The 17,606-nt window shown below is 42.5% G+C and overlaps 1 protein-coding gene across 1 annotated transcript in view; it reads right to left on the bottom strand.

The window, feature by feature from the left end:
- MCPH1 (microcephalin 1) overlaps positions 1-17,606 on the bottom strand; it is a 248,096-nt gene that overhangs the window by 201,520 nt on the left and 28,970 nt on the right. The window contains exon 9 of the mRNA XM_044290211.1: positions 16,217-16,329. Coding sequence (XP_044146146.1) covers positions 16,217-16,329 — 113 coding nt within the window. The remainder of the gene's footprint in view (positions 1-16,216; positions 16,330-17,606) is intronic.

The raw sequence follows: 17,606 nt of genomic DNA, 5'->3' as shown, positions 1-17,606 counted from the left end.
TCCTCTGTCTACTCCACTTTTGGATTGACAAGCATAGAACATAAGGGAAGTTTTTTTTATTAGTATGAAATAATTTCTCCTATTTTGTGCTGGAAGGGACAGGGATGGAGGGTGGTTTAGGGATCTGGAACAGCTGCAAATGTAAAAAAAATAATATAAAAATCAGTGCAGCAATTTCTTTTTACTTCTTTCAGCAAGAAAAGCTCAAATCGCAGTGGTGGTGCACCACAAGTCACAGCAAGTTAACAAGCAGCACAGAGAAGCACAGAACCTCTCTGCATGCAGTCACCAGCTAGAATGGCTGCATGCAGGGAAGTTCAGCCCTTTCCTGTGCTGCTATAGCGCTGCCATTGGCTGGAGCGTTGTTCCAACCAATTGGGGCACCATGGCTGCTCTTACCGGCTGGCAACATAGCCAGGTAAGGGCAGCATGGTGTCTTTCCGCCCCCACCCCCCTTCCCCTGCATCTCCAAGCGCTCCAATTGGTCAGTCAATGAAGACCATCATATCGCAGCGCCAGAAAGAGAAGGAAGCTGCGGGGTGGATCGGGGGGGGCGGTCATGGGGAAGTGACCGATGCTGAACTAGTCAGTACCGGTTTCCTCCGAGGTCAGGCAGGGGACTTCAGTGTTTGGCATCCACCACTAGCGCTGCGATTAGCTGGAACAACGCTCCAGCCAATGGCAGCGCTATAGCAGCAAAGGAAAGGGCAGAACCTCTCTGCAGGCAGCCATTCTAGCTGGTGACTGCATGCAGAGTCACCAGCTAGTGCATAGTGTTTTTTATACTGCAAGGTCTGCACGGACGCACCAAACGTCAGCTTGCGTGCGTTCTGCAGCCACCAATAAGTACCATTTTTTTTACTGGTCGCTTTTCTGTTCAGTTTATTATTATTTTTGGGTGTAAAAAATAAATTTAGTGTTAAATATAAATAAATTTTAGGTAGTGTTAGCACAGATTTTTGCACGCACATAATATCTGTGTGCATGCATCCTGCACCTTTTAAGCGCTGATCAGAAACATCAATTTTTCTGATCGGTCTGCTCAGTTTACTGTGCAGATTTTTTTTTTTTCATGTAGATAATATATAATATATATATATATATATATATATATATATATATATATATATATATGTATATATATATATAGATAGATATAGAGAGAGAGAGAAATGAATTTTAGTTAGGTAGTGTTGGTGTAGATCTTTGCATGTACATATAATATATATATATATATATATATGCGTGCATCCTGCAATTTTTTTTTCTCTACTCCTTTTCTCTATATTTCAAATTTATTACAAGTCCCTTCACGTGTGAAAAACTGAAAACATACACACCCCTCACACTAAATAAAGGTTTACACATTTCACACATCACACCCCAATAAAATAAAAATGGCCCATCAGTACCAACGAGTATACTCAACTGAAGAGGCATATGCCATGCTTGCCTCTGATACCGAGTCTGTCAGTGATGGAGAAGAGGATGCCACTTTCCTTTACTCCTCTACCCCCTCATCATCATCATTATCCGCTGATGAGGGACCCTCTAGAAGGCGCCCCAGAACAACAGCTGAGGCAGCCCCCAGAGTGAGCCCTTATGGACCCCACCCACTGACGATAATCAGCCCCAAATTCCGGATTTTGAGGGCAGCTCCGGAATACAGATATACTGTGCGGCTTCAATGAACTAGATTTTTTTCAAAATCTTCTGCTCTGAAGATTTAATAAATTTAATGGTGGCCCAAAACAATTTATACGCCCAACAATTCATTGATCAGAACCCTACTTCGCCATATGCTAAACCCCTAGGTTGGACCCCAGTAGGTGCAGCAGAGATGATGAAGTTTTGGGGATTCGTGCTGCATATGGGCTTAGTAAAGAAGCAAAACGTTAGACAATATTGGAGTTTGGACATTTTCTACCAAACTCCAATTTACAATAACACCATGACCCGGAAGCGATTTGAGTCAATTGGGAAATTCCTACACTACAACGACAATGCCCACCCCAGAACGACCAAACATTTGACTGTCTGTTCAAGGTTAGACCTGTCATTGACCACTTTAACACAAAGTTTGCTGAGGTGTACAAGCCTGATAAAAATGTCAGTGTAGAGGAGTTCCTATTACCTTTCAAAGGGAGGATTAGATTCCGCCAGTACCTGCCTAGCAAAAGGGCAAGGTATGGCATAAAGATTTACAAACTTTGTGAGAGTAGATGCGGGTACACCCACAAGTTCCGCATTTACGAAGGGAAAGATTCCCTGATAAAAAAAACACAGAATGCCCCCCCCATCCTAGGAGTTAGTGGGAAGATCGTGTGAGACTTACTGCACCTACCTCTATGTGGATAACTATTATACCAGCATACCAATAGTCACGTCCCTAACTGCCAGAGGTACTGTGGCTTGCGGCACAGTGTGCAAAAATCAGAGAGGCCTCCCTAGATCCCTGGTAGGGCAACCACTGAGAATGGGTGAAAGTAGGGCTCTTCTCCATTAAAACATGCTGGTGGTTAAGTACAAGGACAAGAGGGACATCCTTGTACTGACCACCATTCACACTAACGCCAGCTCCCCTGCTCCTGCACGAGGTACCACAACCACTACCCCCAAACCAGTTTGTATCCTGGACTACAACAGGCACATGGGACGGGTGGATCTTTCAGATCAACTTTAGAAGCCCTACAGTGCCACTTGAAAAACAAAAGTGTGGTACAAAAAGCTGGCCGTACACATTGTACAGATGGCAATGTTCAATGTGTACGTGCCATTTCAATCTGCAGGCCACACAGGAACTTTCGTTCAGTTCCAAGAGGTGATTATCAAGGCCCTAATTTTTCAAAGCCAGGCCGGGGAGGATCTAAGTACTTCAGGAAGTCATGGTGCCCGTGTTGTAGAAGGGCAACATTTTTCAGGTCAAGTCCTCTAGACAGCAAGGAAAAGAAGGACCCAAAAAAGATGCAGGGTGTTCCAAAAGGGGGATAAGGAAAGACACCATTTACCACTGCGAAACCTGCCCTGAAAAACCTGCTCTGTGCATGCAGGAGTGTTTTAAAATCTACCATTCATCCATGGAGTATTTATTTAATTATATCCATGATGTACCCTGTAGTTTTACCACCTTCTATCTCTGATTTAGTCCACATAGCTTACAGATCTACTTTTCACCAACCACTACATATTCATTTCTGTGAAACACCTGTTAGGTCAAAAGTGCCCCTTCCACCCATTAAAATGTTCGTATGGGGGTGCACTTTCCAAAATGGAGTCACTTTTTAAATTTTTTAATTTCTGGGGACCTCAGGAATTTTTTTAATGCGACATGGCCCCTAAAATCCATGTCTGCCAATTCAGGCTTTCCAGCAAAATCCACATTTTGCCGATTGCCTGCTGTGCGCCCATACAGCAGGTTACGAGCACATATGGGGTGTTTCCTGAATGGGGAACATATACTGGGGTGCATTTTCTCCTTTAACCCCTTGTGAAAGTGAAAAATTGGGGTCTGCTAGTAATTTTTCATTTTCACAAATGTGTACTTTGAAATCCTTTAACAAGTGTTTCTGCCAACCGTGAGACACCTGTTTGCTGAAAAGTACCCTTTCCACCATTTAAAATGTCCGTACGGGGTTGCTATTTCCAAAATGGGGTCACTTTTTGGGGTTTTTAATTTCTGGGGACCTCAGGAATTTTTTTTAAATGCGACATGGCACCTAAAATCAATGTTTGCCAATTCAGGTCAGCAAAATCCATATTTTGCCGTTTGACTCTAGAGCCCTGCTGTGCGCCCATACATAATTTTTGGAGCACATATCGGGTGTTGCCGTATTCGGAGGGAAATGGGGAACAAAATGCGTGGTGCGTTTTGTCCTGTTACCCTATTGGAAAGTGAAAAATGTGGGTGTAAAGCAACTTTTCTAGAAAAAAATGCAATTTTTCTTTTTCACTGCCAAGTGTCTCCTAACTCTAGGAAACACCTTTGAGGTCAAAGTGCTCACTACCCACCTTGAAAGATTCCTAGAGGGGTGTAGTTTCCAAAATGGGGGTCACTTTTTGGGGGTTTCCACTGTAGGGCCACCTCAGGGTGTCTTCATATGCGACTTAGCTCCCAATTACCATTCCAGCTAAATCTGCTCTCCTAAAGCCATATGGTGCTCCTTCTACTCTGAAGCCTGTTGTGCGCCCATACGCCAAAACGGCGGCTTGGATGCGGACCCGAAAAAAGGTTGTGTGCATGAGGCCTTAGTCAAAGACCCAGAGAACCACTTTGAAGGTTTTTTTTCAGGCTCCTTATATTGACACCCTGAACCCCCAACAATCAGCTGTTCCCTACAGCCTAGCTGTTGAATGGAGCGGGGAGCCCAGCTCTATTGAAAGTGTAGTGGCCGTATTGGGGTACTGCAGCTCAGTTCCCACGGAAGTGAATGGCAGCTTAGGGCTCTTTCACACTTGCGTTGTCCGGATCAGTCGTGTACTCCATTTGCCGGAATTACACACCGGATCCGGAAAAACGTGTAAGAACGCATAATTTTTTCTTTCCGGATGCGTCTTTCCGGCAAGATACTGATCTGGAAATCCTGAAGCCAACATCAACGTTTTTTTTCCGGATCCGTCGCACGGATCCGATATGGGGCCGAATCTGTACGACGGATCCGGAAAAAAACTTTGATGTTGGCTTCAGGATTTCCGGATCAGTCTCTTTTTTCGCGCCAGCCAAGCCTTTCCTACTTCCTGGCGCAGGCGCAACTTCCGGATCCGTCGTTGCGTCGTAACAACTGAAGATGTTAGGACGGATCCGGAATAATACATTTCAATGGGCTATTATTCCGGATCCATCGATGCGGCAAGTGTTCAGGATTTTTGACTAGAGCAAAAAGCGCAGCATGCTGCGGTATTTTCTCCGGCCAAAAAACGTTCCGGTCCTGAACTGAAGACATCCTGATGGATCCTGAACGGATTTCTCTCCATTCAGAATGCATGGGGATAATCCTGATCAGGATTTTTCCAGCATAGAGCCCCGACAACGGAACTCTATGCCAGAAAACAAAAGCGCAAGTGTGAAAGAGCCCCTAGCTGCAGTAACACATTATGACCAGGGCTGTGGAGTCGGAGTCGGAGTCGAGGAGTCGGAGTCAATTTTGGGTACCTGGAGTCGGAGTCGGCAAAAAATGAACAGACTCCGACTCCTACTAAATTTAAATTGGAATAAAAAAAAAAAAAAAAAAAGCAAGTTTAAATGTCCGAATTCATAAACAGTTATAATTAATGACTTCTCTACTGTAAGAATAAAGGCCAATGCATGCAGTGCCTCACGTAACCGCAAAACAAACGCGTTCAGTGATGTGAAGAAGCATGCTTTTCATATGCTTCACTATATGGCACGCAATGCACAATTAGGAGTGGCAATACATATACTTTCCATTGTGTTGTGTTCTGATGTTACAGGGAACACAATGCCCATGGTTTACCTAGCCTCTCACTGATAAGGGATTAAGTAAATATGTGTTTTGCAGGACTAGAGACACTTGTATAAGTGAAGGGAATGGAGGGTCAATAGTTCAAGACTGAAGCTGTAAACCATTGGAAAAACTGCTGTCATTCAGCTAAGGCTATACAACGTGTAAACTCAGAATGTTATCTTAAAGGGACACTAACAGGGCCAATAAGCATATTGAGGTATATATATGGCACTACAGGTCTTATAATGGGTATTACAATCATATAAGTATCCCCCCTGTCCACATTATACATACAGTAAACTTTAAGTTTTATAACCTGCTCCAACGGTCTTCAATCTGCCCAAGGGGCGGCGTTTCACCTCTCTTGCGCCCAGCCAGCCTCCCCCAACTGCCGCTTTGAAGCGCCGCCCAGCTCATGAATATTCAGTTTGCTGGGCGGCTTCTGCGGTCCCCGTTCTGAAGCGCTGCGCTGAACAGTGCCCTGCGCATGCGCCGGCTCTTGTGAAGTCGGGGACAGTAAGCGCCGCCCAGCGGAGTGAATATTGATGAGCTGGGCGGTGCTTACTGTACCGGACTTCACAAGATCCGGCGCATGCGCCGGGCACTGTTAAGCGAAGCGCTTCAGAGCGGGGACCGCAGAAGCCGCCCAGCAAACTGAATATTCATGAGCTGGGCGGCGCTTCAAAGCGGCAGTTGGGGAGGCTGGCTGGGCGCAAGAGAGGTGAAACGCCGCCCCTTGGGCAGATTGAAGACCGTTGGAGCAGGTTATAAAACTTAAAGTTTACTGTATGTATAATGTGGACAGGGGGGATACTTATATGATTGTAATACCCATTATAAGACCTGTAGTGCCATATATACCTCAATATGCTTATTGGCCCTGTCAGTGTCCCTTTAAACTTTAAACATGACTATGGGATTCTTCTAGGGAAATCATGTTTTAAAATAAATGTCCCTTCCTGGATCCTCCCACTGCCCTGTCTTCAGCAGAAGATCAGCACACAAAGGAGAAGGCAGCAGCTTCTGCCCAACTACCTCTCTGTGCTAGAAGAGCTTAGAAGAACTTCTTTCTTTCCTTCAAGGAATGTATAAAATACATTCGCATATTAAATACAGAGGAGTCGGAGTCGGGGAGTCGGAGTTACAAAAAACTGAGGAGTCGGAGTCGGAGCATTTATCTACCGACTCCACAGCCCTGATTATGACCACTACACTTGGAAAGTTGCTGTGCTTCCTGTTTCCTTCAAAGTGCTACTTCTAGTGCCAGAGACTGCAGGGAAAAGATGATCAAGGAGGCGAGTGGTGTTGGGCACCCGCTTTTCAGATCTTGATGAACCACACTGAGCATATGTCATTAATACCAGGACCCTAGAAAACCGCATTAATATCAAAAACATTGCCTGAAAAGTGAAATACTCAGTTGTTAAAAATGAAACAAACTGAAAAACGAGTTTGTCACCATTTGCCAATTTCATCAATTTATGCTAATTTATAAAGTTCAAAAATAACGAAAAGAAAATGTAAGTGAAAACAAGGTTTAATAAAACGTGTACAAAGTGAAAAATTCACGAACACCATAAGCGGCTTCATTTGCAAAAGATTCATTGACACTAGTTTAACACATGCTGGAACAAAAGACGTCATGTTCACATAAATCACATCTGTTTATTCATGAAGGAAATCTAAACTAGTCTGAAACATGAATAGAAAGTTATTATTTATTATGATCAGAGTAGCTTATGGAACCTAGGAATTTCAGTTGGTAAGCAAGAGTGTCACTATTTCAACTACTTAATACAGATTCACTTTTCTTGAGCTATTCCTTCATGTTATTGAGATTTAGGGATGAGCGACCTTCAAATTTTGAACTTCGGGTATATGCTAAATTGCGTTATGGATTCTATTACCACGGACCATGACTGAATGCTTTCAAAGGCATTCCATCATAATAGAGGTCTATGGCCAACATAACGGAAACCATAACACAATTCAGCATATACCCGAACTTCAAAACTTGAAGTTTGCTCATCCCTACTGAGATTCCATTAAAAAAAAAAGGATGTTTGGGGTTCTGTCCTTGCTGCCAAACTGCAATAGAACCCTGGCCAAACAGGAAAAAACACAAATGTGAATGAAGCCTTATTTAGTAGCTCACAGAAACTCCTATTAATTGCCCTACCTAGAGAGTGAGCCTAGTATGCTATATAGGTTTCTCAGCGAAATATATGCATTGTCTGGGGGACACGCTTTCTCATTTCAGAGAGCCTAGTATGTACAACCTAGTATGTAGTCTAGTACAGTGCATAGTATTGTGGGCCAAGCAATGCCCCTCTGGGTTTCAGCTTTCTTTCTGAAATGATAAAAAAAAAAAACTACAGCATAGTCTTCCAATCGTTGCTCTGCCTTTTAAAGAGGCTTGTTAGCTCATAGTCAACCTCATAGCTTCAAACAGTTCTTCCACGACAAAAGCCCTATATCAGAGCAAAGGAGATAGAATCAGTTTTTCTAGTTGAGAGGCTTTGGAGGACCTGTGGCTGGGTACTATTTGTATTATGGAGAACACTTAATATATGTGATGACTATTGTAGGCTAGACAATGTGTCAGGGTAAGTGGGGAAAGGAAGAACACCAAATAAACAAACTACAACAGTAACACAGACTATGCCCCAAAGCTAGTGAGGAGGGGGATGGTGACCTAGTTATCCCTGAGCCTCTCCCTGACTGCTGACAGTATGAGCTAATCCTAGTGGTGGAAGAACTCATACACCGGAACCTAAGACCTGCTAAAACTGTCAAAAACCCTAAATTAGGTAGCGGGGATGAGACTGCCGGGACCTTCCACCGTGAAGGGACCAGCGTCTCCCTGAGACCTAGACACAACACACACACACAAAGTAGAAACAGGAGGACTTGGCTTGAGATGAGTAAGAGGCAGGAGAACCTCTAACAACCAGCTTAGAACTCCATAAGTAAACAACCGCAAGGTCTGCAGTCAGAGGCGGGCATAAATAGAGCCACTAAACAGCAAATGAGCAGAACCTATGGAGAGGAGAGATCCTGCCCACAACAACAGACAGCAAGGAAAAACAGAAAGACCTCTCAGATAGAATTGCAGCACGTGAGTATCTGATCTTCTCAGACCTCTCACAGGGCAGGCAGTGACAGTTCCCCCCTTCTACGGGTGACCTCCGGACACCCAGGACCGACCTTATCCGGGTGTGCCCTGTGAAAGGCCTTCAGAAGTCAACTAGCACTGACATCAGTCGCTGGAACCCACATTCTCTCTTCTGGACCCTAACCCTTCCAATGTACAAGGTACTGAAAAGGGAACCACGAAGAATACGCAAGTTAATTATTCTGGAGATCTGAAACTCCAGATTACCATCTATCATGACAGGAGGAGGTGGCAAGGGAGATGGTTCAGCAGGTTCCACATAGTTTTTCAACAAAGATTTGTGAAACATATTATGGATCTTCCAAGCCTGCAGAAGTTCAAGACGAAACGCAACTGGATGAATAATGGCAGAGATCTTGTAAAGACCAGTAAATCTTGGGCACAACTTCCAAGAGGGTACCTTCAACTTAATGTTCTTAGTGGACAACCACACCAAATCACCCACACACAGGTCCGGACCAGTCATACCTCTCTTGTCAGCCATACGTTTATATATTTTGCCCATTTTTGTTTTCAACTTTATTTGAATCTTCCGCCACATAGATGACAATTAGGAAGAGAATCTCTCCTCTTCAGGGATATCAGAGGACTCAGTCCCAGAAAAAGTACCAAACTGAGGGTGAAACCCATATGCACCATAAAATGGTGACTTATTAGTGGACTTCTGTCTACGGGTTATTCAAGGCAAACTTAGCCAAAGACAAAAATGAAGACCACTCTTCCTGATTTTCGGAGACAAAACACCTTAAAATAAGTCTCCGGAGTCTGGTTAGTGCGCTCGGTTTGTCTGTTCGACTGAGGGTGAAAAGCCGAAGAGAAAGACAACTGAACTCCCAGACGAGTACAGAACTCCTTCAAGAACCTGGAAACAAATTGTGCCCCCCTATCAGACACCACATCAGAGGGAATGCCATGTAATTTCACGTCATCAATAAACACATGAGCGAGAGTTTGGGCATTTGGCAAACCTAATAGGGTATAAAGTGTGCCATCTTGCTGAAGTGGTCTACCACCACCAAAATCAGAGTCTTTATAGAAGAGCTAGGCAAATCTGTGATGAAGTCCATGGACAAATGCATCCAATGACGGGATGGGATGGACAAAGGAAGAAGAGATCCTGAAGGCAGAGTATGAGTCACCTTGGCACATGCACAGGTCACGCAAGCTGCCCTCCACACTTTTACGTAAACCTGGCCACCAGAATCTCAGAGAAATAAGATCTATAGTGGATCTGCTCCCAGGGTGTCCCGCAAGGACAGTATCATGATGCTCCTTGAACACCTTGTGTCGAAGCCCAGAAGGAACAAACAACCTCCCTAGAGGACAGGAATCAGGTGCCTCACCTTGAGCTCCCAACACCTCCGCCTCAAGTTCAGGATAAAGGGTGGATTCCACCACTCCATTAGCCAAAATCGGAGCAGGATCCTCAGAATCTGCCCCCCAGAAAAGCTATGTGACAAAGCATCCGCTTTGACGTTTTTGATCCCAAGGGCAATAAGTGACCACAAAATTAAATCTAGTAAAAACCAATGACCACCTGGTCTGCCTTGGGATTAGACGCTTCGCTGATTGCAGGTAAGCCAGATTCTTATGGTCAGTAATTACTGTAATGAGATAAATTGCTCCTTCTAACCAATGGCGCCATTCTTTAAAGGCCAATTTAATGGCCAGCAACTCTCTATTACCAACATCATAATTTCTTTCAGCAAAAGAGGTTTTTTTTAGAAAAAAAAGCACAAGGGCGCCATTTGCCAGGAGAGGGACCCTGCGACAACACTGCTCCGACTCCCACTTCTGACGCGTCAACCTCCACAATGAAAGGTTGAGACACATCGGGTTGCACCAGAATGGGAGCAGAAGCGAAACATTCCTTTATTGCAGAAAAAGCATGTAATGCCTCTTCCGACCAGACTGAGAAGTCCACACCTTTCTTGGTCATATCAGTCAAAGGCTTGACAATAGTGTAGTAATTAGTAAATCCCAAAAACCACATCAGCGCTTTCCGATTCTTAGGTCGATCCCAGTCTAATACTGCATGGACCTTTTCAGGATCCATACGAAAACCTGAGGAAGAAAGCAAGTAACCCAGGAACTGCAGCTCCTGAACAGCAAACACACATTTTTCCAAATTAGCATACAACTTATTCTCCTGGAGGATCAATAATACTCGTCTTAAATGATCCTGATGAGTCTCTTAAATCCAACTTGGAAAACACCTAGGCTCCAACAATCCGGCAGCCACAGGTGACTTAGATGGTCTAATATGTCCTTTTGCCAAACTCTCGGTAATATACTCTCACATAGCTACTCTTTTGGGTTGAGAAAGATTATATAACCGAGACTTTGGCAATTTAGCTCCGGGAATAAGATTGACCGGACAATCATACTCTCGGTGAGGGGGTAACTCCTGATCTCCACCCTCAGAGAATACGTCCGAAAAATCAGAAAGAAACGGAGGTAACACCTTAGTGGATACCACAGAAAGTGATGCGCCGAGACAGTTGTCCATACAGAAATCACTCCAATTACTGATCTGTCTTGCTTGCCAATCTATGGTAGGATTATAGAACCAAACAAGAAAAAGGCCTCACTTATAATGCCATAATTGAGGGCAAACAAGAAAAGCAACTATAAAAACCTAAAGTGTTGTCCAACAAACAAATGAATGCCCAATGTAAAAAATATATATTATTTTATTTAGAGGTTTAGAGGAGTCAGCAGAAAAAACCCTGGATGCCGCAGTCCCCCGGCCGGTATTTCTATACCCAACCCATCTTTTGGTGGGTTATAGAAATACCGACTGCAGCATCCAGGGGTTTTTCTGCTGACTCCTCTAAACCTTTTTCTTGTTATCCTTAATATTCTAAGAATCATGTATTGTCTATTTTGATGAAATAAAATAATATATATTTTTTACATTGGGCATTCATTTGTTGTTTGTTGGACAACACTTTAGGTTTTTATGGTAGGATTATGTCTGATCAACCATGGTAAACCTAGTACTATAGGAGCAGGCAAACCCTTCAGCACAAAACAAGAAACGGACTCAACATGAGAATCACCCACCCTCAAATAAATTTCCTGCACCATTTCAGTCAGACACTTTTGCGAGGGAGGAGTGGAATCAATAGCAAACACAGATATCCCTTTGTTTAATGTGCTTGTTTTAAAACCATGACTCTGAACAAATTGATAATCAACAAGGTTAACCCCTGCAGCACTGTCAACAAATACTTCTAATTCAATATTAGTCTAGCGCCACCATGGCAGGCAGGAGAAATCAGGTACTACAGGTAAAAGGAAAAAAAACTTCTCTGACTCCCCATCCATGCTATCAAGAGTAAGAGAACTAGATCTATTAGTTAGAACCCTTTATTTATTTTTTCACCTTGAGGTTTAATATAAGGACAAATGTTAATAAAATTATTTTCCACAGAAGAAGCAAAGTCTTCTCTGAACCCTGAGGTTCCTATTACCAGGGCCTGAAGAGACCTGTCCCAACTGCATAGGCTCATCACCAGACACTAGCTTAAGTGACTCAACACCCCGAGGGACAGAAGACAATGTTTCCCCATATGATGATGCCAGAGCCTCTTTTAGTCTCTCAAACAGCCCCTGACAGAACTGACTACGGAGTGCTGGGTCATTCCACTCCGAATCAGTCGCCCATCTCCTAAATTCAGAACAATATGACTACGCAGAACGTTCTCCCTGACTCAAGCTACGCAGCTTAGATTCGGCCAGAGAAACCCAGTCTGTGTCATCATAAATAAGGCCCAGAGCTCTGAAAAATTCATCCACCGATTGGAGGGATTGGGAACCGAAGAGAGTAGAAAAAAGGCCCAGGACTGAGCATCACCTTTCAGCAGAGAAATAATCCCCACTTTTTGATTTTCGTCCCCAGAGGAGATCGGACGCAGACGAAAATACAATTTACAAGATTCTCTGAAACGAACAAAATGATCACTTCCCCCAGAAAACCTATCTGGGAGGGCGACCTTAGGTTCAAGGCTGACCTGGTTTCCACTGGCTGAACCAGACGCCTAAGAATCCTGAAACTGTGCAACAGAATGACAGAGGTCAGCTACCTCCAAAGATAATCCCTGCATGCGATCTACTAGTGCATTAACAGCATCCATATTTGCACAGAGCAAGGAAAATAATGACGGTAAGGGCGGTTGATAATTTCAGGCTGAGTGGGGAAAGGAAGAACACCAAACAAACAAACAACAGTAACACAGACTAGGCCCCAAAGCTAGTGAGGAGGGGGGTGGTAACTTATTAGTTATCCCTGAGCCTCTCCCTGACTGCTGACAGTATGAGCTAATCCTGCACGTGAGTCTATCTGAACTTCTCAGACCTCTCACAGGGCAGGCAGTGACACAATGCTCCTTTTGGATTCTGGGAAAATGTGTGCAAATATGAGTATGTCTAACATCAGCTGGCATCAGAAAGCTAATTTGCATAGCTTTGGTTTTGGGGGGGAAATATTCAAATTAGCTTTTCTGACAAAAAGGATAAGAAAAGTAATTATTTCTGATGCCAGATGTTAGACATGCTAATTTACAGAGGGTAGGTAATGAGTTGGGTGTGTGTACCTGCACAGACTCACTCTATCCAATCAGTGCTGCCATTTTCAGACTGTACAAGGTGTTACCACCCATCTGTACCCTTGCTGCAGACTGCTAGCAATTCACTCATAACTTCTAGTTGAAATAATAAAGGAATAGCACAGCATATAGCAATAAGAATAGATGTTCCAGAATTGCTACTACATAGGGAATGCATAAAGCTATTAAAACAGGCAAGTCAGGAGTGGTGAAAGGTCCTCTTTAAGGCCTCATGCACACGACCGTTGTTTTGGTCCATATCCGAGCCGCAATATTTGTGGCTTGGATGTGGACCCATTCACTTCAATCCTTTGCCCCGTTTCGTGGTCTGCAAAAAAAATATAACCAGTTATATTCCGCAAAACACAACGGTCCTGTACATGAGGCCTAAAGGATGAGCAAATCCATTCTACAATTTCAGAATGCTAAGTTTCCCCCAAAAATTTGATTCTAACTAAATTTTGGGGGATTTGTTTCATACAAACCAAAGAGAGACACCTAATGTAATATTCAAGTGAAAGTGAGATAAGAAAACTAGAATATCCCACCCAGAATTACACTTCTCTCAATGAGACATGCAAACCAGCTCTCCTTCCAGAAGGACAAGAGAACCAGAATGTCTCAAGAAAAAAATTGCCTTGCTTAGCTACTGGCCTTGGGGACTACTCTTCACGGTGCTCTTTATCTTTAGGGAGTAAAAAAAAATATTCATGATGAGCATTTTATGCCAGGCTACACTGCTCTCTCCTTCTGGGAAGAATATATGCAACTTCGCATATCTTAATTCTGCTGGCATTAGACAGGATATCCCTTACTGTCCTTTGGGTTTCTGGGAAAGATATTCAAATTAGCTTTTCTTCCAAAACAGAGAGAAACGCTAACCTTACCTGATGCCAACAGACTTAAAATATGCGGATTTGCATATATTCTTCCTAGAAACCTAGAGTAGTGTCACCTGGCATATAATGCTCATCATGCATATTTTTGGGGTCTCTCTAATAATAAAGAGCACCCTGAAGGGTACCATCAAGGCCAGTCAGCTAAGCAAGGCCATTTTCTCTTGAGACATTCTGGTTGTCTTTCCTGGAAGGAGAGCTAGATTGCATGTCTCATTGAGAGTATTGTAATCCTGGGTTGGATATTTGTTTTGGATGGAAAATGGATTGCACATCTCACTTTCAGTTGAATATTATGTTTATTTGCTGAGGTCTTTTAGAAAATGTATGCGTCTTAGGTAATTGGAGCATATTTGATAAGTCCAGAATCAAATTGGGTCTGAATAGAACTTTTCAAAAAGTATGACAAATCAGACCTGAAACAAATTTGAAGAAGCTTGCTCAGATCTATTTGAAATCCATAAAAAAAAAAAAACTCATGGTGAATTCCAAATTGATAAAATTGCTTTACTCATTTCTAGTGTGTATACACCGCGTTCTACATTATTATGCAATTTGGATTTAAGGGTCATAAAGATGGCATTTTTTGTTGTTTTTCAATTAAACTCATGGATGGTATTGTTCCTCAAGGCTCTTTGGATCACTGAAATCAATCGCAAATAATTATAATTAGTTTGTCAGTTGAGCCCAATTAAAGGAAAACTACATAAGAGGGATGTTCCACTTTATTAAGCAGGTTTTAAACAATATGGGAAAGAAAAAGGATCTCTCTGCTGCGAAAAGCATCAAATAGTGCAATGTCTTGGACAAGGTATGATAACATTAGATATTTCACGAAAACTTAAGCAGGATCATTGTACTTATCCCATACAGCGAATGATGTAACAGAAAAACTATCAAAATGGCAGATTCGCTTTATTTTGTTGCTTCACCTCCCCAAACAAAATTGAATAAGAAGAAGTGACCAAAATACACACCATAAAATGATATCAATGAAAAGTACAGATCGGATCGCCCCGCAAAAAAAAAAAAAAAAAAAAAAAAAAACCCCTTATACAGCTCTGTATAAAAAGGTTCTGCCGGTCAGAATATGGCAATGAAAAGAAAAAATTTATATTTTTTTTCCAGCATTTAAACACAAGAAAAACTATACAAATGCTGTAATCATACTGACTTGCGCCACTCCAATTGGATTTTATTTCCAGCTGCATCGTATACAACCGTAAATAGTGGCATTAGAACGTATAACTTGCCTTGCAAAAAACAAGCCGTTATGTGGCTAAGTGAACGGAAAAATGAAAAAGTTACGGCTTCGGGAAGGCCGGGAGTAAAAAGGAGACAAAACAAAAAACAAACACAAAGAATAGAAAATCGCCAAGTCCTTAAAGGGTTGTACAACAGGTCATCTTCTGATGACAGTCCATAAAAAGGCTGCTTAAATTGCCAGGTTACATACTGGCTACATCTGTTCATTAGAGGCATTGTAAACCACTTTTCTAGCTACTCCATATGAGACAGTATACAGACTTTTAGAAGCCCTGTTTAAAAACAAGGATTACATTCATATTCAGCATTTTACATCTTCGCTTTATGATTCCATGTGATTACTCAGGTTTACATTGAGAGCGTAAAATTTAACATCAGTTTTATAGGCAATATTTCTTTATTCTTTCAGCTGCTACCACAACCCTTGTCTGTTTTACACATACCTAACATTCCCTGCGATTGAGCGTTGTTATAATAGGTTATTTAAGTAGTGAAGGCAAGGACTCTGATATAGCAGATGTTTCTGAGTTTATTGTGCAAAGTAGACAGCAAAGTAATAACTCGCTTATATATTGTGTTTTATGCTTTTCACCTCTATTCTCACTGCATACAATGGAGAAATTATCCCCACAGCTTTGTCAGTGCTGTTCAGAAGAGACAAGTCAATAAGCTGTAGGCATTAGCGGCATATTCAACTGCTTCGGTACTTTACCAAATCAATACAGATTTGTGCTACACATTCAAAAACCCACTGCTGAGCAAAACACTAAAAAAGGACCAATCAAAGTAATTTACAGTTCAACTGACCTTTCTGCTTCTCTCGATTTTCCTTGACTCCTCTGTGAATTTATTTCTTTGTTCATTAAACATTTCAGATAGTCCGTCTATTGCATCAGAAACTGAAGTTTTACTTTCAACACCTAGAAATCAATTAAATGAAACTAATTAGGGCTTAAAAAAAAAAAAAAACCTTGAAAGAGCGTTAATCAGTACACGGTACAGAACAACATCGACAAAACGGACTTAAGCGTTGAACATTATGATCGCCCGCCCCAACTGCTCATGTGTGGGACACTGAAAAATCACATGCAACACCATTAGCTATTTTCATGCTCAAATACCCCAGTCGTCTAGAAGACTTGAAAAGGATCCTCCAAGAAGAGACGCATTTCAAGCAAAAAGACGCGAGTACACTGAATAGTATCGGGCATATAAAAATAGGCCTGATTTTGTATTGTGCTACATGGCTGTAAAGATCAATCAACTGCAAGATATAAAAGCGCTGAGAAGAATTGAGAACACTTGAGATCACTCCTGTAGACTTCCCCCACCCATGCCTATATCCATTCACTCATATCCCAACATGTTTAGTACAGAAGGCACTTGAACAGCTATGACCCAATAGCTGGAAGAAAGATTTGATTTTATGATCGTCTGCTCTCCACATCATAAAACACATCAGAGGTCAACAAAGTAAAATGCAGAGAAAAACGTTTTATTGATCCAAATTAAAACTACTGCAGCAATAGATAAGATAAACCCGAGTCTGTCATTAAGAGGATCAGGATTCCAAGGGCATTACGGGACTCTCCTGCTGCGCACCACATCTCTGTATGCCAGTATGAATTCTCCACTTTGGCTTTTAACATGAATCAATATAGTCTTTGTTTGCCCTTTACTCTTGTGCTAAAAGTGTCATCTGCTCGGTTGGCTGAGTGCTGCGCGACAAACTATAGAAAAGTAATGTAAAACACATCAATAAAAGAGGAATTTGTAGTTATTAAACATATTTATCATTGAGTCCTTGGAGACGAGTTAAAAAGGGTAATCCTAATTGGACATTGCCCTCTCTAAAACAAGCCAGCCTGGCAATCAGCCTACCGTTCTGGTTAATAAAGAAGGGTCCTAGTGGAGGTACTTTTCTATGCCACCCAGTGGCGTACATAGCGAAGTAAGGGCCCCATAGCAACGATCAAACCAGGTCCCCCCAAACAGGACAGAAGGGTTTCTGCCTAAACCCTTTTCAATGACCCTTGGGCCATTAGCTACTAGTTGTTCCTTTAGAGAAGGCATCCTCAAACTGCGGCCCTCCAGTTGTTGCAAAACTACAACTCCCAGCATGCCTGAACAGCCTACAGCAGTGCATTGTGGGAGTTGTAGTTTTACAACAGCTGGAGGGCTGCAGTTTGAGGATGCC

Source organism: Bufo gargarizans, chromosome 4 (genome assembly GCF_014858855.1).
Source record: "Bufo gargarizans isolate SCDJY-AF-19 chromosome 4, ASM1485885v1, whole genome shotgun sequence".
NCBI classification, from domain to species: Eukaryota; Metazoa; Chordata; class Amphibia; order Anura; family Bufonidae; genus Bufo; species Bufo gargarizans.
Note: the sequence above shows the minus strand (reverse complement) of the source record. Positions and strands in the feature narration are given on the sequence as shown.